Here is a 26,761-nt window from a genome sequence, read left to right on the forward strand (position 1 = left end):
GCGGGAGATCATGCACCAGTGCTCTACTGCTATTCCCTCAGCTCCCGGATGTGCAATGCTGAATTTTCTGCTGAATTTGAACCACTGAATTTGTGGAAGCGAATTTGTAAAGTGAAATAAAATGGACTGAAAATTGCCTGTCAAATATTATACATCGTATTTTTAAACAGATTGAATATTTCGGAAGTGAACTCTGGAAGTTAAATATTAATTATTTAATTTTTAATTATGAACCTGTGTGTGAAATGTTTTGAAATATTCACAGCTTAAATAAACAACTATGTTAAATTTCAGACCCTAAAAATGCAAACCCTGAAAATAAAAGGCATGAAAATGCAAGCACTGTTAATGCAATGCATTATTTTTTTAGTTAGTGCAATTCAACATGCTTTTTTGTTTCGAAGACATTTGTCGATATTTTTCTTCCATAGAAATTAATATTTTTATTCATCAACAAGCAACTTTTATTGACACAAAAATTGTAAATTATTATGTAATTATTATTTATTATTTTATAAACTTTTTGTTTGCAATGTATATTCATCAAGGAATCCTGGAAAAATGTATCATTGTTTCTATAAAAATATGAAGAAGCACAGCTGTTTTTAACATCGATGATATTAAGAAATGACATCCATCACAGGAATAAATAACATTTACATATTTAAAATATACTAAAATATAAAATGTGACCCTGGACCACAAAACCAGTCTTAAGTAGCACAGGTATATTTGTAGCAATAGCCAAAAATACATTGTATGGGTCAAAATGATCGATTTTTCTTTTATGCAAAAAATCATTAGGTTATTAAGTAAAGATCATGTTCCATGAAGATATTTTGTAAATTTCCTACTGTAAATGTATCAAAACCTTTACTACATTTTTGATTAGTAGTATGCATTGCCAAGAACTTCATTTGGACAACTTTAAAGGTGATTTTCTCAGTATTTTGATTTTTTTGCACCCTCAAGATTCCAGATTTTCAAATAGTTGTATCTCAGCCAAATATTGTCCTAACAAACCATACATCAATGGAAAGCTTATATATTCAGCTTTCATATGATGTATAAATCTCAATTTAAAATAATTGACCCTTATGACTGGTTTTGTGATCCAGGGTCACAAATAGTCATTTTGAATTGTAATAATATTTCACAATATTACTGTTTTTACTGTCTTTTTGATTAAATATATGAAGTCTTGATGAGCATAAGAAACTTGAACTGTAGTGTAGATAAAATATTTGGCAAACATCCACCCTATATGTCTGTACAAGACATATAGCTGTTTTTAGCTATATTATTTTAACTATAATTTTAGCTAACAGTATTTCCATTTGTCTTTAACTGAGACAACAGATTGGCATCTATGACCAGTTACTTTCTTACCTCTGTTTCCCTTTGAGTTCTTCTCATTTGAGCTGTGCTGTTGATCAAGTCTTTGCCTCTCCTTGTCTTTCAGCAGCTCCATGTCTCTTTCTCCGTCATGCAGCATCTCTTTTTCTCTCTTCTTCTCCCTTGTCTGTTCCATCTCAGATTCCATGTCTTTTTCTTTCTCCCTTTCTCTCCAAAACTCTTGAATCTTCCATTGTTTTGCTTCTCCAGGTCTCTGTTCCCTGCCTTGCTGATCCTGCTGATATATTATATAAGAAAATAGATGACAAACAAAGGACAGGAATAGAGTAAAACACAAGTTTATAATTTTCACAAGGTTTGCTCAATGAAATGTTACTTATGCATTTAAAGGGATAGTCTGCACAAAAATTAAAATTGTCAGCATTTTCTCACCCTCATGATGTTTAAATTTGGCAGGTCGAACCAATGACATTTGGCATCACTGATGTCAAAACCGATGCAACATATTTAAATATAAATAAAAAGCAGCTGTTGCAGAGAATATTATTTACTTTAATCATGCTTTATGGTGTCATTGTTTTGTCATTTTTGGAGCTTGACCATCCCTTGTTCCTACTGAATTAATATGGGAAAATAACAACATAAATATTCTGTGCAACTGCTCTTATTCCCAGAACTGTTCTTAAAACCTGACTTGGGATCATTCTTAATTCAGAATTATTATTATGTATCATGGGCACTCATGCTGTAAAACTAATCAGCCAGGTTACTAGTGCTCTTCTGTTGAAACTATTTGGCAGAGTTTAAGAGGTTAGCACTTCATGCAGCAATGCAATGCTGAATTAAAGATGTGAAGATTTGCTTTGGGAGCCAGAATATGAACTACATTCTATTCTATCGTGTGCTGCATGCTGGGATACAGAAGGACAGATATTCAAAGGCAATCTTTTTTTACCCTGTGATTCACAGTAGGCTTTTGAACCTGAAAGTCAATAATTAAAAATTACTCAAGAGATTAATTAACAAGGAAATTCATGGGTATGTGAGCTAACTAAAAGGATCGCTAGGTGATAAAACAGAATGAGAAAGACAGAGGGAAAGGAATTTGCTAATTATTTATTTATATCTATTTATTTTTTATTTGATTATTTAGCAATCATTCAATTAAAAAAAAAAAAAGGAAAATAGTTAATAAATAATAATAGTAAATGAAAATGCATTACTTTACCCACTATCTGTGTGTGATGTATTTTCATTCTTATTAGAGTATTACACTATTCAAAATCTACTGAAATCTCCTAAATGGAGTGCTGTTTGCGAGTTGTTGTCTAAGACAACAAGCAGCTCTCTAGTTTTTGAAACAAAGCTATATTAAACATTAGGCTAATTACAGTAATGACATCACAAACTGAAGCTAATCACAATTTCATGAAATAGAGACATAATTTAGATCTTTATTGAGCAGATTATACGTGCCTTCAGAGAGAGGTAATCATCGGTCTGGTCATCAGGTGGGAGTTCATTGGTAAGAGTTGGAGGCGGCGATGGGAAGTCTAGTGAGGACGTCCTGTCCTCTGTCTGTACTGCCTTAGTGCTGGTTGTATTGGAGCCTTCAACACATATACAAACACAAACATGTGACAACACGCATAGATTACAGGCACACAAATATACATTCATAATGTTCTACTGTACCTTTTAGAGCCCCTACAACATCTCTTCAAACATATCTAATCTGATACATCTAATCCATAGAACCACAGTAATTAAAGCTGGAGTCACTAGTGAATCTCATGGGAATATAATCACCACAGGAAGATGTTTGTTATGGAGTAATTACCTGTCTGCTATTAATAATTATGAACAGAATGTTTAAGCGTGTAAGAAGGCCCTGGGAGGAAGGTGCATAGTACAGCCGTGTAATGGCACTTAGATGAGCCTATCAACAAATGCTGATCTACCTTTTCGCTTGCTGCCATTCTCTGCTTCTTTTCTGGAAGAAGCTTTTAGCATCCTGTTAGCGTAGATGTTCCGAACATCCATCTCCTTTTCTTTCTCCTGATATAAAATGCAAAAAATTAGCATGGCATGATAGGTTTGTGATTAAATGAATCAAAATCTAACTTCGCATATGGTTTGTGGGTGTTTGGAACCTTGGAACCTTTAGTTTAGTGCAAAGTTTCTCCACTTCCTCCTGTAGTGCTTTAACTTCCTGTTGTGCATTGTGAGTTCTCCTCCTCTCATTAGCTAGCTGCCTCTGAAAGCTCCCACTGCTCAGCTCCATGTTCTTCTCCAATTCCTGATGACACATTACACACATTATACACACACAGTCATAAAAAGACAAACACATATTGACAGCATGATGATGGATGAAGTCATTATAATCAACCATAGCCCTAAAAGAAAGTTAATTTCCTCTGGTAACAGCTGCTGTATGCATTTTAATGGCTCAAACTCATTTATCCAACAACATAAGAATGGAAAAAGTAAACGTATAAAGAAAACAAGAAGGTTTGCAGAAAGATTTCACTTATATCTTATGCAAAGACATCATCTTAAGGGACTGGTGTCTGATGTGTTTCAGTGTGAAACCACATTTTGAGTGCTAGGGCAACATTCAATCTTGATTATTATTACACTTTTACAGGGAAAATTTCCAGAGATTTCAGTGGCCTCAACACACACACAAAAAAATGACAGATTTATAAATTTAAATTAAAGGTGTAAATGTTGTATTTAGATTTTAAAAGTGAAATGTATTATTTAATATTTATTGTATTATTATATAATTGATAATTATTTAAATTAATTATAATAAAATTATAATTAATTAAAAAAATATTTATTATTATTAATTTCAGACAAAATTTGATGAGAACATTTTAAATTAGTTTTCTAACTTAGTTTTAATTTAGTTTTCTTTAAAAAGAAAAAATATGTATACATTATAATTGTACAAGAAACCATAAATTCATAAACACTTTTACTGGGAACTATGACATACATGGTCAAACATCACTCATTGCTTTGAAATTTTCAACCCATTCTTACTAATATAATAATATTCTTACTAATAATACACAAGTCATTCTTACAATTTTAACATTATCTACTTTCTTAGCCAGTAGATAATTTGACCTTGGTGACAAGTTTGAAAAGTTGACAAGCAGAATTCACAACCAAATGTTTAAGTTTGCAAGGCATAAAAATGCATAGACATGTAAGATATAGTGCTAGCTCAACAAGTAACAGTTCGCCCTCGGACAGCGGGGCATTCCTTATTGTTGAGCCCTGCACTGTGTGCTTGATTGTAATTTTTTTTACCTTCACTCTGCGTTCACTTTCTTGCAATTTGCCTTGAGTGTACGTTAGTTTTCGCGAGAGTCCCTCCCTCTCTCCAAGATTCTGGTCATCTGCGAGTTGCTGCAGTTTCTGTAGCTGGCTTCGACAGTGCTGGAGCTGGGCGTCCGTTTCCCTGAGGCTGCGCTCAGCTGTGCGCTGGTTCTCTTGACTGCGTCTCAGCCTCTCACGCAGTACATGAGTCTCATTGTTGTGACGAGACAACAGCTGCGAGATCTCACTTTCTGTGTCATTGTAGTGATGCAGAGCTTTCTCTTGCCGCAGCTGCATTTGTCGCAGTAAACGGTTCTCACGTTGCAACTCGTCTGCATGCAGCCTCAGTTCAGACAATGCATTCTTCAACTCGTTGATCTTTAGCAGACGTGCAGACAGCATGCGTTTGGTGACTGGGTCCACTTCTTTGGATGGAGCATCTTTACTCAAAGTTTGGGATCGGATGCCTCTTGACCACTGCTGAGGATGATGGGAGAGGGGCGGATGACGGCATGACACAACTTTACGTACACCTGAAAAGAACAACCAATATAAGTACATATAATAGTACTTACATAATTATTTTTGTTATGGCAAAGCTGAAATTTCAGTCTTCAGTGTCACCTGATCCTTCAGGAATCATTCTAATATGCTGATTTGAGAAGAAACATTATTATCTTATTATTATTAATGTCGAAAATAGTTATGCTGCTTAATATTTTTGTGGAAACACAAACATTACTTTTTACTTTTTTGGGGATTGTTTGATTAATAGAAAGTTCAAAAGAACAACATTTATTTGAAACAATGTAAAAGTCTTTATTGTCACTTTTGGTCAATTTAATGCAACCTTGCTGAATAAAAGTATTAATTTCTTTCTTTCAAAAAAAAAAAAAAATTCTGAAGCAGTTTTCCATTCATGTCACTTGATGCTAAATGTCTCTTGTGCAATCTGCTGGTCATTATTGGTACTGCAGAACACAACAGTTATTCTCTAATTCTCTAAAAGATGCTTCAGTCTATTCAAGAGGTTAATATCCAAATTATATATTACTTCAAATAACAAAATGAAAAACAAACAAACATGAAATTACATTTTGCACAAAGAAATTGAAACCTATTTTTAGGATCGATAGGATGTGTTGCATCATGACATTTTTATGACAATTAATCACATCTACATTTAAATTATATTATTTGTAAATTATATTAATATTTAATATTATTTTATTTTTAACATTTTATTTTTCAAGTTTTTTTTTTTTTTTGCATTCTGGATTTAGAATTGTTTGTGAAATGTGCTTAACTGTGAAGAAAATAATGTTATAATACAAAAATCTTGTTCCTCAAATTTAGCTTCATATTGTTTAAGCAAAATATAGGCTACTTTATTTTGTATTTACTATATTTTTTACTTTTTGGAGTGAACTATGACCTGGGGCCTGTACCATGAAGCCGGATTAGCTGGCTAGCCAGGTAAGTTTCAGTTGAGTTTGCACCAATCCTGGGTTTTAGGTACCATGAAAGTGGCTTGGCTTTAGCGTTGTTCATTGCCATAGTAACTCCACAGCTATCCTGCTCCTGGGCAGGTTATGTTCTGGGTAAGAGATCTCAAACTGAAAGAGACTGAACTGAAATCAGATGTGAGCAAAGTGACATGTCTGATGCAAAAAAGTCACTCCCCCAGTTTATCTTCCTCCAAATTAAAGGGGTCCTATTATGCTCTTTTACAAAGTCTTGATTTTGTTTTGGGGGTACGGTACTAGTACGGGCTCTCATACTAGGTTGTTCGAAAAACACATTATTTTTCACCGGCGCTGTTCGGGAAATGTCATGCCCCTTATCATAGCCGCCTGCTAGCTTCAGTGTAAATATTGCATCAAAATCAAATTAATTTGAGCGCGATTTAAACCCGGATGATTGTAACCACTCTAAGTTCATCTGCCTTGGGAAAGCTAGCGTGTCTCCGACATAGTGATAACACTCGTTGCCTTCTCTAGTGCAGCTCAACCAGGTCTCGTCCCATTCGTCGATATTTGTGATATCACAAATCCCGGAAAATATGCGTTGTAGTCCAAACGAGTCGTTCGTTGTAGTTTTTGAAAAGTGATTTCTGTTAAATAAAATATCTCCTTTTGAACTGGACTTTGAGCTTTGTAACTTTGCAGATCTTTTTTATGCTCAAACAGCAACATTACAGACTAACTAAAGTTGAAAAAGTGAAAACGCATAATAGGACCCCTTTAAAAAAATTTTTTTTTTTACAAATTTGTCTGGCTTTAATGATAATTACTTACAATTATTTTATATGATTATATATGATTTATATAATTATTATATGATTTATTTTATTATTAATCCATTACACAAGCAATTTTAGTTTAACAATTATTATAGAGCATTAATTTTAACTTAATATTAATATATACAGATCATATTATATAAATAAGCTGTAGAATCAATAGATAACGCTTTAAAAATTACTAAATGTGACATGTTCAAGTCTATCGCTGTATATCGAGTCTCTATCGCTGTATATTATTAACTATCTAAACTTCACATGCATCATTTTTGACTGCACTGATAGAGCAAGATCATTTCTTTTATTTGTCCTTTAGTACTTTCTTCAGTATAAATGCGTTTAAATTCCTCATAAACTTCAATCTCTTAACTCTTAGCAAAAGAGTTTTGGATCTTGCTAGCTCTCTCGTGAGAAGTGAATCACACTTCTCTTTCGAGTGAGAAAATCACATTGCTGCCCATCACTCAGATCCTGGGTTGAACAGCAATCAAAGTGTCTCAAGAAACATGATTGGCCACAAACAAAAAAAAAACTGGCTATGCACAATCACTACAGAATTCAGTTGCTGATGGCCTTGATCATCATGTTATGTTAATTACATTATACCTGTAATTGGTGGACAAGAGGAGACATCGGACTAATTTCATATGCTTCAGAAGGTGTACACAAATGATTTGCCCTTCTTAATTTCGGATGAATTTGTTCTATTATGATGATGAGTGAAAAGGAGAAGCAAACAAGATTTTACAAAGAGCTCAAGTTACATGAACTCCACAGGTTTGTGCAAATTGTAATGATCATGTTAAGGAGTTCACATTATCAGCGTTACAAATGTACTTATTCGATTAGTGACCTAGATATAATGCAGAATCTTAAATATTTCTTCTTTGTTTTAAATCATAAAGTTTCTTTGTTTTTATTTTTTCAAAATCCTAAAAAATCCTGTTAATCTATAGGTTTGAATTAGATTATTCTTCCTAGATTTTCAATGTGATTTCAAACTTGTGTGTTTGCCTGTAACATGTGTGTGCATACCTGCTCGATGCAAGGGGCTGCTGGACACTCTCCTAGACCTCCCTCTTCTTTGTGGAGACGGAGAGGCTGACGGCGAGAGAGACCGATCCGAGTGCGAGACATTTTCATAATCATCCGAGTAGAATGAGGCACTGCTACGCTCTCCATCCGAACACCGATCACGGTCTGGATCTCTGGCCGGCTCTCGCGTTCTGGTTCGCACATGATCCCCAGCCGAGCTCTTGATGTTTTTCTTGTATTTCTCCTGTTTCTCAGATTGAAAAGGAGATTCTGAGATCTTCCCATCACTATGGTGAGACAATCGGCTGTGCTCTGATTCACGATTATCCTCATGTGAGTCCATGTCTCTCCCTGCAATTCAGTTCAAAATGATCGAGACAGATCAGATTGAGACTGGACTGAATATATGCTTCACTCACAATTAATAAGCAGCGCACACACACATCCAAACACACAAATCAGAAAAGGCATGATTGCTATGGCACGGTATGTTTGCAAATTAGATTGTGTGTGAGCCTTCAGCGAATCGTGACATAAAACCAGACACTAAACACTCAAGATGTCTGAGAGGCTTCATCAAGACTGCATCAAGTCACTATCATGTTTGTTGCTCATTAACAACAGCAGCGTGTTATTAATTCTCATCTAGTAATGTGGCTGGGGATACAGTCTAGCCACTAACACATATCATGTATTCAGTCAAAAAATTACAAACATTACTCTTATTTAGGCATAACTGAGCAAATCTTAAACACTAAGGCATTTAGATAAATAGCTTTGTTTGTGCAAATTAAACTTGTATGATTGCATTATGTTCTAACCAGACACTTTCTTATCAAATTAGGGCATTTATTGTGTTTGTGAAGTGTAATAGTTGATGAAGATCTTAAGTTGAGTATGAATAAGAAATCACCAAGTGTCACTAAGAACAACAAACCAAGAGCTGGATAAAAGACAAAAATGAGCTACAGCATATCTGTTGTGTCATCATAAAATAAGCAAGATTTATGACCCTTTTGTAAGGCTACTGCCAAGTCCTCCTCTTTCTGTCCCCGAACCTGCAGAATCCTGATATCCTTCTGGTCACCATCACCATGGAGATTGAGCCTAATGGCATACTAAACACATTCAATTATTGCCTCACCTTTCACCTCCCTCTTTTTTTTTTTTTTTTTTTATAAAATGGTTATGACACCCATTGAGAGGTACCAGTACATCTTAATTTTTGCAAAAAGAAACAAATTCTTTGAAGCTAGTATCAAATATTTAAAGTTGATATCAAAATATCTGCATAAAGGAAATCTTGAGTTTTATAAGGCCTTCATCAAATAAATATCAGCGCTATTTGCTACCTGCAGCCTAAAATGCTACTACTACTACTAATAATAATAAACAAATCCTAATCAATTAGATCTGAATGAATTAGTAATTGAATTTTTTTTTTTTCTGCCAAGGACCTGTCTTGGCTTTAGGTAAGGAATTCTATGCAAATGTAAAATTAATACAATAGCGTTAGTTAAGAGTGTTTTTACGCATTCTTTCATTTAGTCTAATGACAAAACATTTTTAAATTGCCAACGAGGAGCCAATTACACAGTGTTTTGGACATCTATAAAGCCCTATTCGCACGGGATTAGTATTATCTGGAGACCTTGTGTGATTTTGAAATTACCCCCCGGTGTTCGGCGAAATATGGTAGGTCTTTTGCGGGGGAATTTTTACTTTACAAATTACAGACATGGCCGATTCGCACGGGATTAAGATCACAGACAACCTCCGCAATTATTACAAATGACTGGAGGTCACCAGGTAATACTAATCCCGTGCGAATAGGGCTATAGACACACTGGCATCAAGCACTGAACCCATCTGCACTTGTCAGGCCAGTTTGAATGGAATTAGTAACCACAACAACAACAAATGTCAGTTTGGTTGATATTCCTATAAAACTGACTCAAAGCTGAGTAAATAGGAGCCTAAAGTCATCATATACAAATATATAGGCTATATTCAGAAATATATAACATAATATTGTGATAAACATACAATAATGGAGACATGATAGTTACTGTTGCCAAATATCATAACAAACGAGATTTTCGAAGGCAGAAATATAAGTAATTTAACAATATAACAAGTCCAACTACAGGTGTCCTTAAACAATAAAAAAGCGTCAACGTGTCTTCATTAAAAAAAACAATTTAAGGCTGCATCTTAATACGTGTGTGTGTGTGTGTGGCTTTGCTTCAATTAAGAAGCTGCTAGTGTTTCTTGTTTACTACTGGTTGTTCGTACTTTGTGTTTTCCGAGTGACAAAAACAATAGCAAACGCTGAACGTAACGTACACTGCAACAACGCGCGTGAAATCATTTTAAAAAGTAACGTTACTTACCAGTTTCTTGCCATTCTAAGTATCCATATCTATATAGTCAGTTTCTTCATAATGTGGCTCGATTAACGGCTCGCAAACTCGCTAGCCAGCTACATGACGAGCTAGCTGGGATTATATCGTGCAGCTAGGACAACACACAACACTCTCTACCGTAGAGACGACGCCAAACGATTAGCAAAACGTTATCCGATACGTTAAAGAGAGGGCGAATGCGGTTGTTTGGTCGTCTGTCCTTTAATCAAGCGTAGTCTGGCGGAGATTGTAGCTTTCGAAGAGGAAAATGTGCTTTACTGAAGGAGTTCGTGAAATCTCTGAATCCACGCCTCGCCTTCTGCTGCTGCTGTTATAGGGACGCTTCGCCATGGCAACGTGCGCGGCCCTGCCCATCACCACTTGTTGAGCACGGCTGATATTACCATAGAAATGTAGCCTATACATATCTATGGATATTACACTGACAGACAGGCGTCAGACGTCGGTAATACTATAAATAGGAGCAAAATCCCGTCAGAAAGATATATAAAAAAAAGGGAGTTTCGAATCAAATTGGTATTAGCACTTAGTGATAACTCTCACATGATAGATAAAATATGCAATAGATGATGAAAAAATTATTATAGTTAAAATATCAGTTTCCAGCAGAAACAATGCTAAATGAAAATGATAAAATAAATATCTACATAAAATCAAAATAATAAAACTTGTGTCCCATTGATTTGTAATATTTTAGATTTAAAATATATTTGAAAGTAGTAAGAACGAACATGTAAACGACCAAATAAATACTATCTAAATATAATATTAAATAAAATATAAAAAATATAAAACTGACACTTAGCAAAATAAAGTCACATTCAAGTGTCCCGTTGATTTAAAATAATTTTATATTATATACATAAATATTTAGGCAGGTGCAAACAATTCTAAATGCAAATGACAAAACAATAATATCTAAATAAAATAAAATAAAATGCAGTGACATTTAGTATCAGTAATCCAGTGTCATGTCAATAATTTTGCATGCTGGTGGTCCTATCGTTCTTGGTAATATTTATAAGTTTCAATGTTTTAAGAACATGCAAGGAAGGACATTTTGCTTTGTTTTTGTACAATACTGTGGGTCACAATATTGATGTCTAAGCAAAACCAACTGAAGCAAAACCTTTTGATAGCCTATGTAGCCTACACAAACGCAACAATGTTTCCCTATATTTCCTTATATTTAGTAATTTGTCTAATCATGCCATTATAATAACATAGTGACTTCGCAGCAACATCCTAACTCTGACAGTAGGCTAATATATATGCTTGAGAGGAGGATTTACATAGCTTTTCAGGTATTTTACATATGATAATCGGATAAATAATAACACAAGGATAGCCTTAGTTTTTTGTAGGATATGTAAACTACATTTCCCATGATTCACGTCTTGATCTGGAGCCAGTGGATAAGCGCCCGAGTGAAGCGCACTGATGGAGGGCGAGCGGCTTTATTATAGATCACCGGGCGCGCGCACTCACTTTAATTTCAAAGGTTGACGGTGACGTCACCGCAGGTCCAAAGAAGTCTATAGAAAGAGAAAGCGCAACATTTCCCAGCCTTCATTCTTCCGCGAGAGGGCAAGTGAGGATTAGGATGGTCATCAGAGTGTATATCGCCTCCTCGTCCGGGTCTGTCGCGGTGAGTAACATGTTTACACCGCGCATTTCAGAGTTGCGTATTGTAAAACTGGAGACTACCAGAAATGACATCAAACGACAGCTAATTTTTATTCTGTGAGCTGTAATTTTATAATCTATTCTATATAACAGTTATTTAAATATCACATTACATAGATAATGTAAGAATGTCTTCGATTATAGATTTATATGAATCACTTCACTTGATACATTTATGGCACTCAGTAAGGTTTTTGTGTGCATTGAGTTATATATGAATATGTCAATAAGAATACATTTTTTGGCGTTTATTTTCAAGTAGGCCCGGGCCACTTAATGAACTTAACCCATCCTGGAAAACCCACCCTCTCTTGCATGCGATACCATGGTACAGGGATTGAATCAAATGGCAATATATGGTACTTTTAACATAAACCATGGATCTGATTGTCCATGTTCATGGTATTAACATGGCACTCCAAGAATAATTGAGAATAAAAAAAAAAGTAAAATAAAAAAAGCACACGGTATTACCATGGTATCAGGGTATCACTGTGGTACATTTTGGTATTTTACATTTATATTACATTTTGGTGCCAAGTGCACACCTAAAGCTGGGGCTGTTTTCAAGCCACACAGTGCAGAATGTTCTGAATAGATATGACTTATTGTGACTCTAAAATGTATTACATAACCACTGCCAAACTCAGTTCAGATCTATATATTCAGCAATGATTTCTATCAAATGCTTTTCAGTGGTTATTAGATGTGGTTTATGCTGTATTTGAGATAATCCAAAGCTGTTGTCCACCTCGGCACACTGCAAACAGCCATAAAGCTTAACCCTCTGGGGTCCGAGGGTGTTTTGGGGCCTGGAAAAGTTTTGACATGCCCTGACATTTGTGCTTTTGAGTTTGTTCATTTTAGTGACGCGTTTCAAAAAGATATGCGCGGAGAATGAGACGGCTAAAAGCACACCCTGTATATATATTTTCTTTATTTTGCAAAAGCACAATATTTTGTTGATATTGTGAGTGTACACAAATAAAAGTAGACCCTTTACAGATTTAAATGCTGTATTACTCTTATATGTACGATCAAGTATGAAGGAGCATTTTAGTTCTTTTCGCTATCAACATTCAAATCTGCAAAAAGTTCCGCCGCCGGAACTGTCGACCCCAGGAGGTTGGACAAAGTGCATGTTTACAGAAAAAGCCAACCCACTGCCAACTCTAATGCCACAATCACTGGCGTGCAGATCAGCTCGGTTTAATCACTCTGTTACACAGCCTGCAGGGAAAGCACAAGAAATGTCTTGATTCATTCAGAGCTGGGATTATATTTCAGCCTTTTAGCAGGCTGGTCCAGTGACATTGATTTTTAGTTCTTTAAATGAGGAGATCACAGTCTAGGAACAGGGATTGGGAGGAAGGAGGGGTGACTATTCATATTTTCCTGTAATGTCATTCATTTGGTGTTTGATGGTTATCAGATGATGTTTGTATAGTGACTCACTGTGTATTTGACACCTTTGATATGGAGATGAAGCATGTGTTTTTGGATGTTAGCAGATAGAGAGGCAGCACTATAACCTAATAGTACCAGAATGAGGTACCAGCCTAAATTAGTTATGCTCCGATTTCCGCTATCTCCTTATTTCTACAAGACCCGGATTGTTTTCCCAAAAAGAGCTATTTTTAAGTCTCCGTGATCTCAGCACACACTGCACTCATATAGGCACACATCTCTTTTACGCTCACATTCTTCTATGCATGGCAAACAAGATGATCAATACAGAAAGGAAAAATTAAATGTTTCAGTCAATAACTGGCACATGATGGGTGGACAGACTTACTGTGTGTGTGTTCACTCAGTTTGCATGTGTTTGTTATATAATTAGTTTTGTCATGTTGATGTGAAGCAAGTGATGGCTGATGAAACCAATCTGTAGTTAAAGACTGTACTTAAAGATTTTAGGATCATATAAGTGAGGGTTAATATTTTTACTTATACAGCTACATAAACACTCTGATTCACATTAGCTCTCGTAAGCTTTGGCCAATTATAAAGGTCATACCCTGACTAACCTTTTCCACTTGTTACACTCATCCACCTCCAACCATTGCACTTTACACATGCATGCGAAGGACTGTGACTGAGAGCACTCACTGAGTGATTTTCAGTCAGCTGAGCTTAGTGGAGAGACAGGTTCTACAGTGATATAGGCCCAGTAATTGAGTGTGCTAAGAAAGTCTGAGCGGTAAGAGTGCATTCAGCGCATTGATTCAGAACAGGATGACACACACTCATGGGATTTGTCTTTCTTTTAAAGTGCACTTTGTCTTTTTTACTAAAATTTAAAAAGTTTTACACATGCAAAAATTCTATGTACTTAATGTTTAAAATGATGTACATTCAGATCCAAATCATATCAGTAGCCTAATATAAGTAATTTGAATGGAGCAGGTCGGCTCGTGATCACATGACAAACCAAATACGGTTTTACCCCTGTAAACTGTCCTGTTACTGGACACCAGTTTTTTTTATTGTTTTGGTAAATGTGATGAAGCTGAAATACAATAAAATATCAATATTAGATTAAAATTTAAACGTAAAAAAATTAACCATTAGTAATATTGCCTTGGAAACTAACAATAAATAAGTTTAAGTTGAAGCCACTGGCTTAAGTCACTGATCTATATAATGACTATTCTCTATTATAGATCAGTGTATTAATAGCCTACTAAAATTACTACTAAAACTAAAATTAAAGCTAAATAGAAATATATAAAAAAAAAAATAATAAACATGACAAAAGCACAAAACACAATTCTAAAACTTAAATTAAAATTAAAAGAAAACTGAAAATTAATAATAATAATAATAATAAAGCTATATAAAAACATTAATGAATACTGAAATGGCATATACTAATACTAAAATAACACTGATTGGACACTTTTGCTAAATACGTTTGAATAATAATTTAAATTGCAAGCATTTTGTGTGTGTGTGTGTGCTTGAAAAATGAAAATCAATCAAACAAAAGTGCTGTCCGAATATGGCTTTGAATCTGCCTTAGTCACGAGGCAGCACGGAATTAGGAAAAACAGCAGAATTATGATATTGCTTTTATACAACATTTCAAGAAAACATAAGTTAATATTGAGTAACTTGCCTTTTAGGTGCAATTTTGTGTTACTTTGTCTGTTTTTTCTCCGCCAGCGAAAATAGCTCCAAACAAAACAGCGGCAGAATCGCTCTGTGGTTCGTTTCCCAAAAGCATCCTTAGCTAATTATGGTGGTAAATTCCATTGAACTCTATTGGTAACGATAAAACTTGCGACCATATTTGTTTTTTGGAAACGCACCCCTGCTTGCTAGTTCATTCCTTAATGCAGAAAAAAAATAATCCGCGTTTTTGAACGAATCGGTTAAACGAATGATTCAATGACTCGATCATAAAGACAGCTTATGCCGAGTTCACACTGCACGATATTAGCCCGATTTTTCACTCGCCGACAGGTTTTGTGAAATCGCCGACAAAGGAGAACTCCGGTCTGACGCACGCGAGTTCTCGCGTTAGTTCCTTATCACTTCTCGCGTGTGTTTTGTTGTGAAACGTAGTTTGCGGACCAGACAGAGCTGTCGGCGATTCTTCCTATAGTGAAGTCATGCAGTGTGAAACCCCCTGTCGCCGATCCATCGTGCAATGTGAACACAGCAGCAACTGAATGCTACCCCAGATAGTCACGCAGTGTGAAAACAACGGCGATCCGACGAGTTTGAAAATCGTGCAGTGTGAACTCGGCATTACTTGTTTCCTTTCTGAACGAATCAGCGTCATTGAACGAATCGGTTGAATGAAGAAACGAGACACTCAAAAAGACAGTCACTTTTCGCCACCTACTGGTGGAATGATGTAACTTAATGATAGACAGTATTTAGAGAAATCTTATCTAACAGGTTATTGCAGACAAAGAGAAGAGGAGTTCTTGAAACGAATCATATAGACAGAGAATGTCTATGTATTCAGTATTTTGTTTTGAGAATAAAACAATAGCTGCATTGTGTGGCCGTGCGGGTTCGACACAAGGCTAGAGCTGCTATTGTCCTGCTCTCTGTTTATCAGGGCAGAAATTTTATAGAGCTTTTAAAAAGCACAGACAGAGCTTAGTGTTTAATGGAGAGCTGCTCTACCTTTACAAAGAATCTCACTCTCTTTCTTGCAGTCAAACATGCACATATATAGGCCTATGTGTGTGAGAGATGTGTGATTCACTCATCAGCGCATCACTGAGTATGAATCTTTATTCAGTTGTGCTTTCTATGTGCACAAGTGTGTGTATGTGTGTGTGTTTAGTGACAGAATTCATCTGAACAGCTCTGCATGCAGTGGCCGCCCAGCAACTCGCTCTGCAAAGTCAGCAGAGAGAGAGACAAAGATCGGCAAGGCGAGGTGAGGTAAGGCAGGGGACTTTTTGTACTCCATCTGTCCTCCTCCACAATGTGGATATGTCCAAAAACACTCTCTCTGGACAGCACACTGTAGTACTGCCAAACTAGGGTGTGTAGGTGTGTGTGTTTTTGTAAGTCACACATTCTCAAACAGCTGTTGAAATCAGGCCTCATTGTAGTTAGGCAGACTGAAGAAGTGTCAGTCCTGGAGCCCGTTGAGGCATAATGCATGCATATCATCAGCTAAAGGTATACATATAGCTAATCCGTCAGATTAAGTGTGTGTTTATGTGTGTGTGGTGTTTAATAGTTTAAAGATTTAAGGTTGTACGCACACATTTTTATCTTAAAGGGATAGTTCAACCATAAATGAACATTCTGTCATCGACACAATATTTTATTGATATACTGTAGACAAATAATTCAGAGTTTCTGTTTTATTTTAAGTGTAATTAATTAATTAATTAATTAATTTTTCATTTTTATTAGTTTTTTAATATGTCTAAGTAGTTTTTATTATAGTTCTTTATATTTTATTTTATTCAGGTTAATGTTTCTTTTATTTCAAGTAATTACTTTTTTTTATGGTTTTAGTTAATGAAAACCCTGTTACTTAACCTCATGATGTTCCAAATCTGTATTCTTTCTTCCGTGAAACACAAAAGGTGATTTTTTTATTTTTAAAGAATATTATATTTTCATGTAATGAAAGGTTTTGAAACAATTGTAAATTATGACAGAATTAACCCTCATTTTCTTAGCTTTTTATAGGCTACATGATTTAGACCTGATTTTTCTAGCTAAAATGTGAAAACGTGTTCAACTTTTATAGTTAAAACTGAAGCATCAATTAAGTCTACTGTGTTTTTTTTTTTATAAAAGGAATGTTATCCTTTTAGAAGTGTTTTCATTCTGTGTGCAACTTCTTAATGCATTCATTAACTACAAGTGCTGGGAATTTAAAGAAAGACGTGTTTATGCTTTGGAAAATCTACTTCGCTTGGCATTGTTGCACTGGAATGGAACTATTGAGTTTTCAAACAGTACAACGGAGAGCTGAGTGCAGAGGGTGACAGACAGGTGGGTAAGATAAGGACAAAATGTTTATTTAATGTTAATATATGGAAGGATTTAGAAACACAGGACGCCAGAAGAAGAACAGATGTTAAATAACCTTTTTGACCACACAAAAGGACACTCAAAAGCGCAATGAAACATACATACACATACACTCATAAATGCTTATATTCACATTTGAGAGTAAACTTTAATAACCTTAATAAAACAGATCATTCATTGTGTGATTCCTCAGGTGAAGAAACGTCAGCAGGCCATCGTGGGCTTTCTGGAGGCCAACCGGATCAGCTTTGAGGAGGTTGACATCACCATGCTGGAGGATCAGAGGCTCTGGATGTACCGGAATATTCCTGAGGAGAAACGACCTGAAAAGGGCAATCCTCTCCCCCCTCAGATCTTCAATGGAGACGAGTACTGCGGCGTGAGTCATCAATTCTTTTAATTAGAAACTAATTCATATGCCTGCTACATCAAACACTGGACTGGTGATGTACCCTCTCCTATTTAAACATGCTCACTTAACTTGTTCAAAGATTAACCAATAATCTTCTACCAGAAGCGAATTTATAGTTAGATACTCGCACATTGGTTATATCTTCATCAGTATACCACAGACCTCAATTAATTCGTATTAATTGGTTCTGTAAGATGTCTGAGGGATTCTGCTGAAGTAATACTCTGTTTCTCTCAGACACTTAAATCAATGATAAGCTAAAAGCTCTCTGTCTGGCCAATGAGTCCACATTGGGTTGGTTTGAGAGGATGTTTATTAAAAATCAATATATGTAAACAAAGATCCATGGTGTAAACTGTGTGGCACCATTCTCTTTTCCAGCCTACATTCTAGTATGGTATTTATTATGTTTTGTCTATATATCCAGTCACATTAAAGCATGAGATGTCCTATATAAGGTAGTGAAAAGGGGGAAGGCATTTTCATGCCTCTGATTCTTCCAAAAACACATTTTAAAGTTTCAAAAAAGAGATTTTGCAGGCAAAACAAACCCTATTACTCACATTCACACCTACACACACACTTATTTTTTAAATGAGAGTTGTAGTGTAATATGCCACTGTGACTCTCTTGCCATAAATGGCTGAAGAATCACAAAGACATTTATGAGTTTGAATCTTAATTTAGAAATGATTCATCACTTAACACTTGAGTTATGGTAAGGTTTGTATATTTTGTGAATGACTCATGGAAGTGGCTGGATTTTGCTGAGTGCCCAACCGATCTAATCTCAAAATAATCCTGAGTGATTTACTGTTCGACACTATTGGAGGGCAAGACACATTTGAACTATCCTTGTGTATTTTTAAAGGCAGAGTGAGTGATTTTTCAAAAACACTTTAGAAAACTGATTCGGGCCGAATCGCAAAACAAATTTGTAGCCAATCAGCAATAAGGGGCGTGTCTACTCGTGATGTGGAGGAGAGCGCGTTCAGTGCATGGGACGGACATTAGCCGAGCCAGCGACAGAAAGATAGAGATAGCGGATAAAAAACAAAAGAGGAAAACGTCTGCGGAACGATAAGGCAAGAAGTAGGACCCGTGTAAATATCGGATCAGCTTTCCAGCGCTGGAGAGAACTCAAGGAGCGGAGGCCTGCGATCGGACGCCGAGGTTGCTTTGTTTCTTCTGAATAGGTGAGTAACACCGTGTCTACAACAGCTAAAGTCTGCCTACACTGGACGCGATCAAACGACCGTTGAAAACCATTTGAAATTTGTGTCAGCACGTCATAAATAGAACCCGGCAGCAGTTTTCTGTCGGGGATTTGTTGCGCCGCACCGCTCACGTCCGTAGACACAGTGTAACATTGGTTTTGCTTTGTTTCACAGAACTAATCGTTGCCTGGGTTGCGTACATATATGTGGGGCGGAGCTATCAAAATAGGGGCAAGACCCTTTTGGGGTAGGGGCGTGTTTGTTTTGGTGATTTCAAATATCAACATTGGCTACCAGAAATCACTTACTCTGCCTTTAAAAGAACGTATGACCAAGGTGCTTTTGTTTTGTAATATAAATATATAATATAAATATTATATATATATATTCATTTCTGGTTTCTAATTTGATTTGAGATTTTGTTAATTGTTATGTTAAATGGCATAATTTATTTAATTTGAATCAGCAGGTTCTCTTGTTTAATTTGATATTTATGGCAGATAAAAATGTCATTATTATATCCAATATCCAAAACAAACAGCACAAAAATACTGAGTTACAGATGCTAAAAAACTCTCCTCAGTCATTATCATTTTATCATTTTGCAGGATTATGAAGATTTCTTCCAGTCTAAAGAGATGAACACAGTGTTCTCATTCCTCCGTTTGCCCCCTGTAAAGGTACAAACACACTCCTGCTTGTCTTTTAATAAAAAAGGAAAAAAGTTCTTAAAACAATTTTATTTCAGAAGCAAACTTATATTAGATAATAAAACCTGTTTTCAGAAAATATATCTTGAATTTATACATTTCTCCTATTGGCCATTTATTTTCTTGTTTTTTATGCATTAATTTTGTTATATTTATGCTTTAAAACACTATTTGCCAATGGAATAAGAAAAATAAAGCGTATTCAAAATATATTCTATGAAACACATTATGTAATTCTCATAGTGGATGTTTGATTATTAAGATGCTTTTTTTTGTCATATTTTGTTACTGGTTCTACACTGGTTTAATGTGATATTATTATGGATTATAGAATAGGATTAACACCTAACTGAATTAAATTCTGTTCTCTGCAGGACTCTGAATCGTAGACCATGTCATTGACATTTCTAGACTGAAACACTGTGGTTTTGCCTCTTTTTCCTGTGAAGTAACTCTTGTCCCCTGGTCTGAAGCCCTCACTGCCAGCAATGCTTTTGCCAAACACACGCTGCCCTCCAGCCCAGCTTTTCCTAAGAAACTTCTTCTCATTCAAACACACGCACACACAGGGTGATTACATAGGTTTTCTATGGCCAATTAATTATTTATATGCGTTGTTGTTTTGTTTCATTTGTTTTACATGTGTTGTATGAAAAGCCTATTCTGCTTTTTTTAACTCGATTCAGGGATAGAAAGTGAACTTATACCTGTTTGTTTGTGTGCGTAAAACTTACATTGTTAATCTACACAAAGAAAATAATAAGTATGCAAGGCTGCATGTACAAGTCTCTTGTAAGTCGTTCTTTGTTAAGGAGCTCAGACAGACGGCCAAAAGAAAATGTAGGGAAACAGCTGAAGAATTTGGTATAATGTTGTCCTTGCTGTAAAAAGAAGTTCAGACCAAAAACCAAAACAGCCTCAAAACAGGAAATAGAATCCTGACCTGAATTAAGATCTCAGCATAACAGCGCTGATCTAAGCTCAGTGTTTCCACGACACATAATGGCTCTTCAAAGCTTTTCAGAGTGTAAAACGGGTCCTGAATCAGTATTTGAACACCTTATGCTTTATTAGTGGAATTTCATATCTAATTCCTACAGCCTTTTGTTCCCTTCTGCTGGAAAACATGCTGATGAACTTATCTTGTTTGAGGATATCTCGTCTTTTCCTCTTTAATTGTCTGTTAAAATGTGTTTTTCTTCTCAGGGGTATGTTAGCATGTAGCATGTAACAAACACACTGTGATGCCTCAATTTTCAGCTCACCCATTTATGTAGCTTATATAGTGACTTATACAAAACTGGGGAGAATAGTTGGTTTACTCACAATGTCGGTTTTGTGGAACATGTTTTATATTTACAGTCTACTCTCTATTTTCTTCTGACAATCTACTGCCATTCTCCCCCAAAACCACCTTAAACAAAACAGACACACTCCCAAACCTACTTTCTCTGCATTTTCATTTACTATTCATTATATGCGCTTCTTGCTTCACTCCTCCCACCCTTTCATTAAATGATTCCACGTGAATAAGCACTACATGTATGTTTACACGCACATACACACACCATTCTCAGGACACAATTATGTTTATGTCACACACACATATAGTCACACATTCTGTAACATTTTATCATTCCTCTCTATATTGATGTATATATGAAGTTACTGTTGTTTACTCTCATTATCTGAATAATTTCAAAATCTAATTTTTAATAAAAGTATATTCAAAAGCTTCTTTAATGGTGGTTTCTTGTGTTTCTCAAGAGAGTCTTGATTTAGGCATATATATATATATATATACAGTGGGTACGGAAAGTATTCAGACCCCCTTAAATTTTTCACTAATACTTTCCGTACCCACTGTATATATATATATATATAATATTGCATATAAAACAAAATATCAAACCAAGTGGCATTCTATAATTAAAACAAATGATTTGTCTTTATTTTTTTTATATATATCTAAATCATAAACCGTTTTGCTTAAGCAAGCTGTGCTGGATTAATTTTCCAAATACAGTATAATGTGTGTGTACAACATACTCTAACTTTTGAAAAAGTCCAGTGGAACAGTCCAGATATCCCAGCATGCCTTTGCAAGTGGCAGTTTTGCATTAGCTAGCATAAGAGGCTGATGTAGAGAGTGTGAGAAAATGTTGTTCCTCTATAAATAGATACAGATGTTTGCTACCCATGAGTTGAATACTAAAAATGGATGGATACAGTGTTCAAATAACAAACATTTTGACACAGGACAAAATTCTTTATTAGAGAGTCCATGACCCCTAGAGGGTCTGCCAATTATTATTTGACTTCAAATTAAATTTTGTAAAAAAAAAAAAAATTTTTTTATATATATATATGTATGTGTGTGTTACGTTAATTTAAAAGCTAATTAAGAAGCTAAATAAGCTAATTAAGAAGCTAAAGTTCAGGTAAAACGTGTCTCTCCAACATTTAAATTAATTAAATAAAATTAAAATGTCCAAGTATTTGACTCCATGTTCAATCAGTGTCTCTGTGACTACGGATATAATTAAGAGAAAAGCTCATGGATACTGAACTTAGTCACATTGTTTCAGTTTAATTTAAATCTATCAAATAGTTTATTTTCAATAAATTGTTCGTCTGAATCTCTGCCAGTTTAATGTTTGCATTTGTTGCCATTGCCTTTTAATGGGTTAATCAGAATTGTAAAAAATAATTCTACCTACATTTTGCTTTTGATATTTAAATGTGAATACTAATGATAGTGAATACTAATTAAAATATTACAATTTAACTGAAATTAAATTTAGATAGACATCAATTATGATTTTTAAAGATAAGTCATAGCAATGAAGGTCTAATATAACACTACCTGTAAACTATAATGAATAAACTATTAATCTATTGTCATGGGTTTCGAACTTTTAAGAGGAATCACTGCTCAAAAACGCATCAGGTGGATTAAATGCATCAATAGTGATGACATTTTAGGTATTTGAGACATTACTGCACTCTAGTGGTCAAATGTGATGAGAGCTACTGTAAACTTGTAGATACAAAATGTAGAAGAGATATGCTTGACAGAACATCTTTTTTTCATTTAATGATGTAAAATATGTACCTTCTTAACATATATAATCTTGAAAATACGAGGATTAGTGCAGTGTGTCTATAGTAGCTCAGAGTTTGAAGAACGCCTCTGGTTTCCCATCCTCCACTGCATCAAAAAACTTCTGATAGTCCTATGAACACAAACACAGATTATAACCAGCTTTATATGGTCTTTACAAATAAAAATATGAGTATGGAAGAATAAGATTTGAACACTTCAAGTGATCATTTTAAAGCATTTACTCAGGCATTACTGGTAAAATACATCCAGACACAATGCATGTGTGGCAGACTATCACAAGAAACCACTGGTGCATCCCAAGCACAAATTGATGGGAGTGTTTGAAAGGGTGTGTTTTAATTTAGAAGAAACTGAACGAGCCTGACAGGTCTACTGTGCCTATATATGAACTCTTTTGTTTCAAGTGTTGTTTGCACAACAAAATTAATAGCATTGACATACACTACAAACACTTACACCCTCTCAGTGACTGACTCAGCGGTTCAACACGCATGTTGCAAAACCCAAGGAGCGTATACTGACACATTGTTCGTTTAGAAGATTTCCATGTTCTGTTTATGCTTTATTACAGGTCATAGTCTGAACTTGATGTGCTTTTCTTAATAACTGCAAAAGACTTATTCTCAGGAAACGTTTAATTTGTGAATCATGACATAATACTCATAATTAACAGAAAAACTCATGGATAATGAACTTAAGTCACATTATTTGATAGATTTAACATGGTTTAGTGTGTAATGTAAAATAATTCTAATTAAATGTCAGCTAGCCTACCGTTTTTTAAATTTTTTTTTTTATATAAAATCAACGGACCGTTCATGACTTGATGGTGATCTTGATCTACAGACCAGTATCAAAAACTAGGCTACAAGATGAGACTCACCCCACAGTATTTGTCTCCATTAAAGACCTGAGGGGGCATCGCCGAGGGGTTTCCCACTTTCTTCCTCATCTCCTCCTTCAGGTCAGTGCTTTCTGCGATGTCCACAGCAAAGTACTTGATCTTTTTGGAATCCAGGAACTGGAAAATCTCAGACTGATGTTGCTTTACCTGAAGAAACAGAGATGGAAATCAATGAACCTCTGACAACGCACATTGAAACTCTGGTTTCTCTTCCTTTTTTAAAACATGAGACAAGAACAACTAGTTATTTACTTCAATTATCTTGAAATAATGTTTTTCACCTTCTAAAATGTTTTTTTTTTTATCCTTCTGCAGACACAAACATATACACAAAGTGTACTGTTGAGTTAACTTCACTAATCTAATTTGACATAAGATGACTGTCTAGCACAGGGGTCTCCAAACTCGGTCCTCGAGGGCTGGTGTCCTGCAGTTTAGGTCCAACTTGCCTCAACACACCTGCCTGAAAGTTTCTAGTATGCCTAGTAAGGCCTTAATTAACTGATTCAGTTGAGTTTAATTAGGGTTGGAGCTAAACTCTGCAGGACACCGACCCTCCAGGACCAGCATGTTAACACAAAAAAGTAGGTGCACTTAAAAATATGAGTTTATACAGTAGTTGCAAAAAACAAATATCAACTGCCAGACAGGTCCAGAGAAATAAAGAGATACACACCTCTCTAGAGCCACTCACACTGCTGTAATACACCGTAATGGACATCTTCAAACGTGCTATAAGTTTTGTTGAGAATAAAAGTGGCTGCTGAAGTAGACTGGTATTCTGGTATTTCAGTAAGCTGTTTGAACCTTTAAAACCAAAGTAAACTCAGCCAACTCAAGGACCAGGAAAGCAAGTTTTGACAGTTCACCTGACAGCCCCACCTACCATAAGCACAGACTCTCTCTCTCACACAAACACAAACACACACCAAGACGTGTGGCATGCCTAAACTTGCATGGGGGCATTTTATACCGAGTTTGCACAACAAAATGTATGATAATCATCCTGACACAAGCTGGTTGCAAATATGGCTCATAAAGTTCACATTTTAAGATAAACCGTAGTATCATTTGTTCGAAGTTTATTGTTATACAATTTCTTAATTTATAATTTTTAAGTGTGAATGTCAACACTTTCTGGCGGCACTGTCTATCTAGCAACGCTGCTGAGGAACAAAATTATACACGGAGTAGACAGCACCACCTTGTGGGGGAGTGAGGTGTTTGCGCCATCGCCGTAGATTAAGCAGAAATTGAAGACGGAAGTGTTAAAATGTAGTCGAGCAATATATTTTCTAAATAATAATAAACACAATAACAATAACACACAATAAGTAAACTACACCGAAAGCCACAAGTTCCGCGTGGATATCCATACAGGCAGTGAAATGGACACCTTCGGGGCCTTTTGAGCTTAAAACAATGTTGTCGGCACTATGACGTCCTCTTTAACCGCAGTCAGAGGAAAGGTAGAATAAATTTCTGTAATCTCTGAGAGAATCAGTTTTAAATATTCAACATCCTGCCTTTAAAATACTCTAAGATGTATCCTAAGGAATGGATACTAATATATCGATTATATTATGCCTTTATTTCAGATATCTATCCTCTCATCCATCGCTAATCTACAATGGCCGAGGAAGGGTGAGTGATTGTGTTCTCGCATCAGTATGCAATCGCTGCATAACTTAATACGAATAGAGAACGTGTACTGAATGACTTTATTTAGCGGTTAAATCTTTGTACTCCCTCTTGTGTTTAGAAACCTAATGACTCTTTGTTCTAACCTAATGACTTTTGTGCCAGGTTTGGCTTAATTCAAATAATTCACTGATATCTTGATGGATTCCTCTCCAAAGTACCAGACAGAGAACATATTGGACGTTCTTCTGCATTTATAAACCTCTATATACACATTTATACTCCTGTGCCACAAAATAAAGTCTTAAATATTTCTCTAACCTCTAAATTAACTTAATAGCGTTTAAGTTTTACATTAGATAGTGATTTCTTATGGTTACCTCGGCTGTGATGAACTTTGAATCTTTAGTCGGATACCCCTTCACTCTAATCATGAGTGAGACATCCAGTCTGAAAAGCCGCAGGTTGTTAAATGCGTGTGTGCACACCTGACTCTTTACATCCCAATAACATCCTCTTGTACAACTGACAGCATCGCTGCCGGAGGTGTGATGGATGTCAACACCGCTCTGCCTGAAGTGCTGAAGACCGCACTCATCCACGACGGTCTGGCCCGTGGTATCCGTGAGGCCGCCAAGGCCCTGGACAAGTAAGACGTGACTTCTTTAACCCTTGTGTTGTGTTCAGAATCCTATCACACTTACGAGTTTACAGAGCAAAAAGGACCCGGCCTCATAAAATTGCTTATAAATCACTCATTATGCTATATTATCACCAAAGATTGGATTCAATCTTTTTGTCAACTTCTTTTCTTTCATTTAGGACTGGTTTTGTATTTATATTTGCTTCTGATTAATCGTAGGCCTCATTTATCTGAGAGTAGGCACCTCATTTTTTGAGTGAAAAAAGCATTATTTATGAATCATTTTCACAATATTAAGTAAAAACTGAAGAAAATTTGCACTGTTTATCACACTAGTGTACTTTAATGTTTAATCGGGGAGTTTGTTTTGAAAGGCTTTTATTTTGTACAAAATGGCACAAAGTCACACTTGTGGTGTTCCCGGTCAAAAATGACCCGGCCTCAAAAAA

The 26,761-nt window shown here is 35.6% G+C and overlaps 4 protein-coding genes across 10 annotated transcripts in view; 2 read left to right on the forward strand and 2 right to left on the reverse strand.

Annotated features, from left to right (window-relative positions):
- Nucleotides 1-10,774, reverse strand: part of LOC107701728 (lebercilin-like) — a 16,147-nt gene extending 5,373 nt beyond the window's left edge. The window contains exons 1-9 of one of the 5 annotated variants that reach the window (XM_016503811.1): nucleotides 10,423-10,774; nucleotides 9,042-9,136; nucleotides 8,030-8,380; nucleotides 4,684-5,225; nucleotides 3,518-3,655; nucleotides 3,318-3,414; nucleotides 2,833-2,966; nucleotides 1,595-1,630; nucleotides 1,390-1,555 (exon numbers count right to left, since the gene is read on the reverse strand). In XM_016503811.1, the coding sequence (XP_016359297.1) occupies nucleotides 1,390-1,555; nucleotides 1,595-1,630; nucleotides 2,833-2,966; nucleotides 3,318-3,414; nucleotides 3,518-3,655; nucleotides 4,684-5,225; nucleotides 8,030-8,380; nucleotides 9,042-9,136; nucleotides 10,423-10,436 (1,573 nt within the window). In that variant the 5' untranslated portion in view covers nucleotides 10,437-10,774. Of the gene's footprint in view, nucleotides 1-1,389; nucleotides 1,634-2,832; nucleotides 2,967-3,317; nucleotides 3,415-3,517; nucleotides 3,656-4,683; nucleotides 5,226-8,029; nucleotides 8,381-9,041; nucleotides 9,137-10,422 lie in introns of all 5 variants that reach the window. The other 4 variants (XM_016503810.1, XM_016503809.1, XM_016503808.1 and 1 more) reach the window with 4 other exon arrangements.
- A 1,114-nt stretch (nucleotides 10,775-11,888) lies between these two features.
- LOC107701732 (SH3 domain-binding glutamic acid-rich-like protein 2) lies at nucleotides 11,889-21,717 on the forward strand. Its single transcript, XM_016503825.1, has 4 exons — nucleotides 11,889-12,103; nucleotides 17,852-18,037; nucleotides 19,896-19,967; nucleotides 20,372-21,717. The coding sequence occupies exons 1-4, from the start codon at nucleotides 12,059-12,061 to the stop codon at nucleotides 20,384-20,386; spliced, it is 318 nt and encodes a 105-aa protein (XP_016359311.1). The 5' UTR covers nucleotides 11,889-12,058; the 3' UTR covers nucleotides 20,387-21,717.
- LOC107701733 (SH3 domain-binding glutamic acid-rich-like protein 3) lies at nucleotides 17,967-25,181 on the reverse strand. 3 transcript variants are annotated; one of them, XR_001635678.1, is made up of 4 exons: nucleotides 24,705-24,960; nucleotides 24,008-24,175; nucleotides 23,113-23,233; nucleotides 17,967-18,012 (listed from the first exon to the last, which is right to left on the reverse strand). XR_001635678.1 is itself a non-coding variant. In XM_016503828.1 (4 exons), the coding sequence occupies exons 2-4, from the start codon at nucleotides 24,747-24,749 to the stop codon at nucleotides 23,171-23,173; spliced, it is 276 nt and encodes a 91-aa protein (XP_016359314.1). In that variant the 5' UTR covers nucleotides 24,750-24,760; nucleotides 25,163-25,181; the 3' UTR covers nucleotides 23,069-23,170. The 3 variants fall into 3 exon arrangements, 2 of the variants coding, with proteins under 2 accessions (XP_016359314.1, XP_016359313.1); XM_016503828.1 differs by lacking the exon at nucleotides 17,967-18,012 and adding an exon at nucleotides 25,163-25,181 and having other exon boundaries at nucleotides 23,069-23,233; nucleotides 24,705-24,760; XM_016503827.1 differs by lacking the exon at nucleotides 17,967-18,012 and having other exon boundaries at nucleotides 23,069-23,233; nucleotides 24,705-24,959.
- A 270-nt stretch (nucleotides 25,182-25,451) lies between these two features.
- Nucleotides 25,452-26,761, forward strand: part of rps12 (ribosomal protein S12) — a 4,979-nt gene continuing 3,669 nt past the window's right edge. The window contains exons 1-3 of the mRNA XM_016503824.1: nucleotides 25,452-25,497; nucleotides 25,627-25,672; nucleotides 26,202-26,318. Coding sequence (XP_016359310.1) covers nucleotides 25,659-25,672; nucleotides 26,202-26,318 — 131 coding nt within the window. The 5' untranslated portion in view covers nucleotides 25,452-25,497; nucleotides 25,627-25,658. The remainder of the gene's footprint in view (nucleotides 25,498-25,626; nucleotides 25,673-26,201; nucleotides 26,319-26,761) is intronic.

The sequence above is a fragment of the Sinocyclocheilus anshuiensis genome, unplaced genomic scaffold (genome assembly GCF_001515605.1).
Source record: "Sinocyclocheilus anshuiensis isolate Anshui unplaced genomic scaffold, SAMN03320099.WGS_v1.1 scaffold1658, whole genome shotgun sequence".
In the NCBI taxonomy this organism is placed as follows: Eukaryota; Metazoa; Chordata; class Actinopteri; order Cypriniformes; family Cyprinidae; genus Sinocyclocheilus; species Sinocyclocheilus anshuiensis.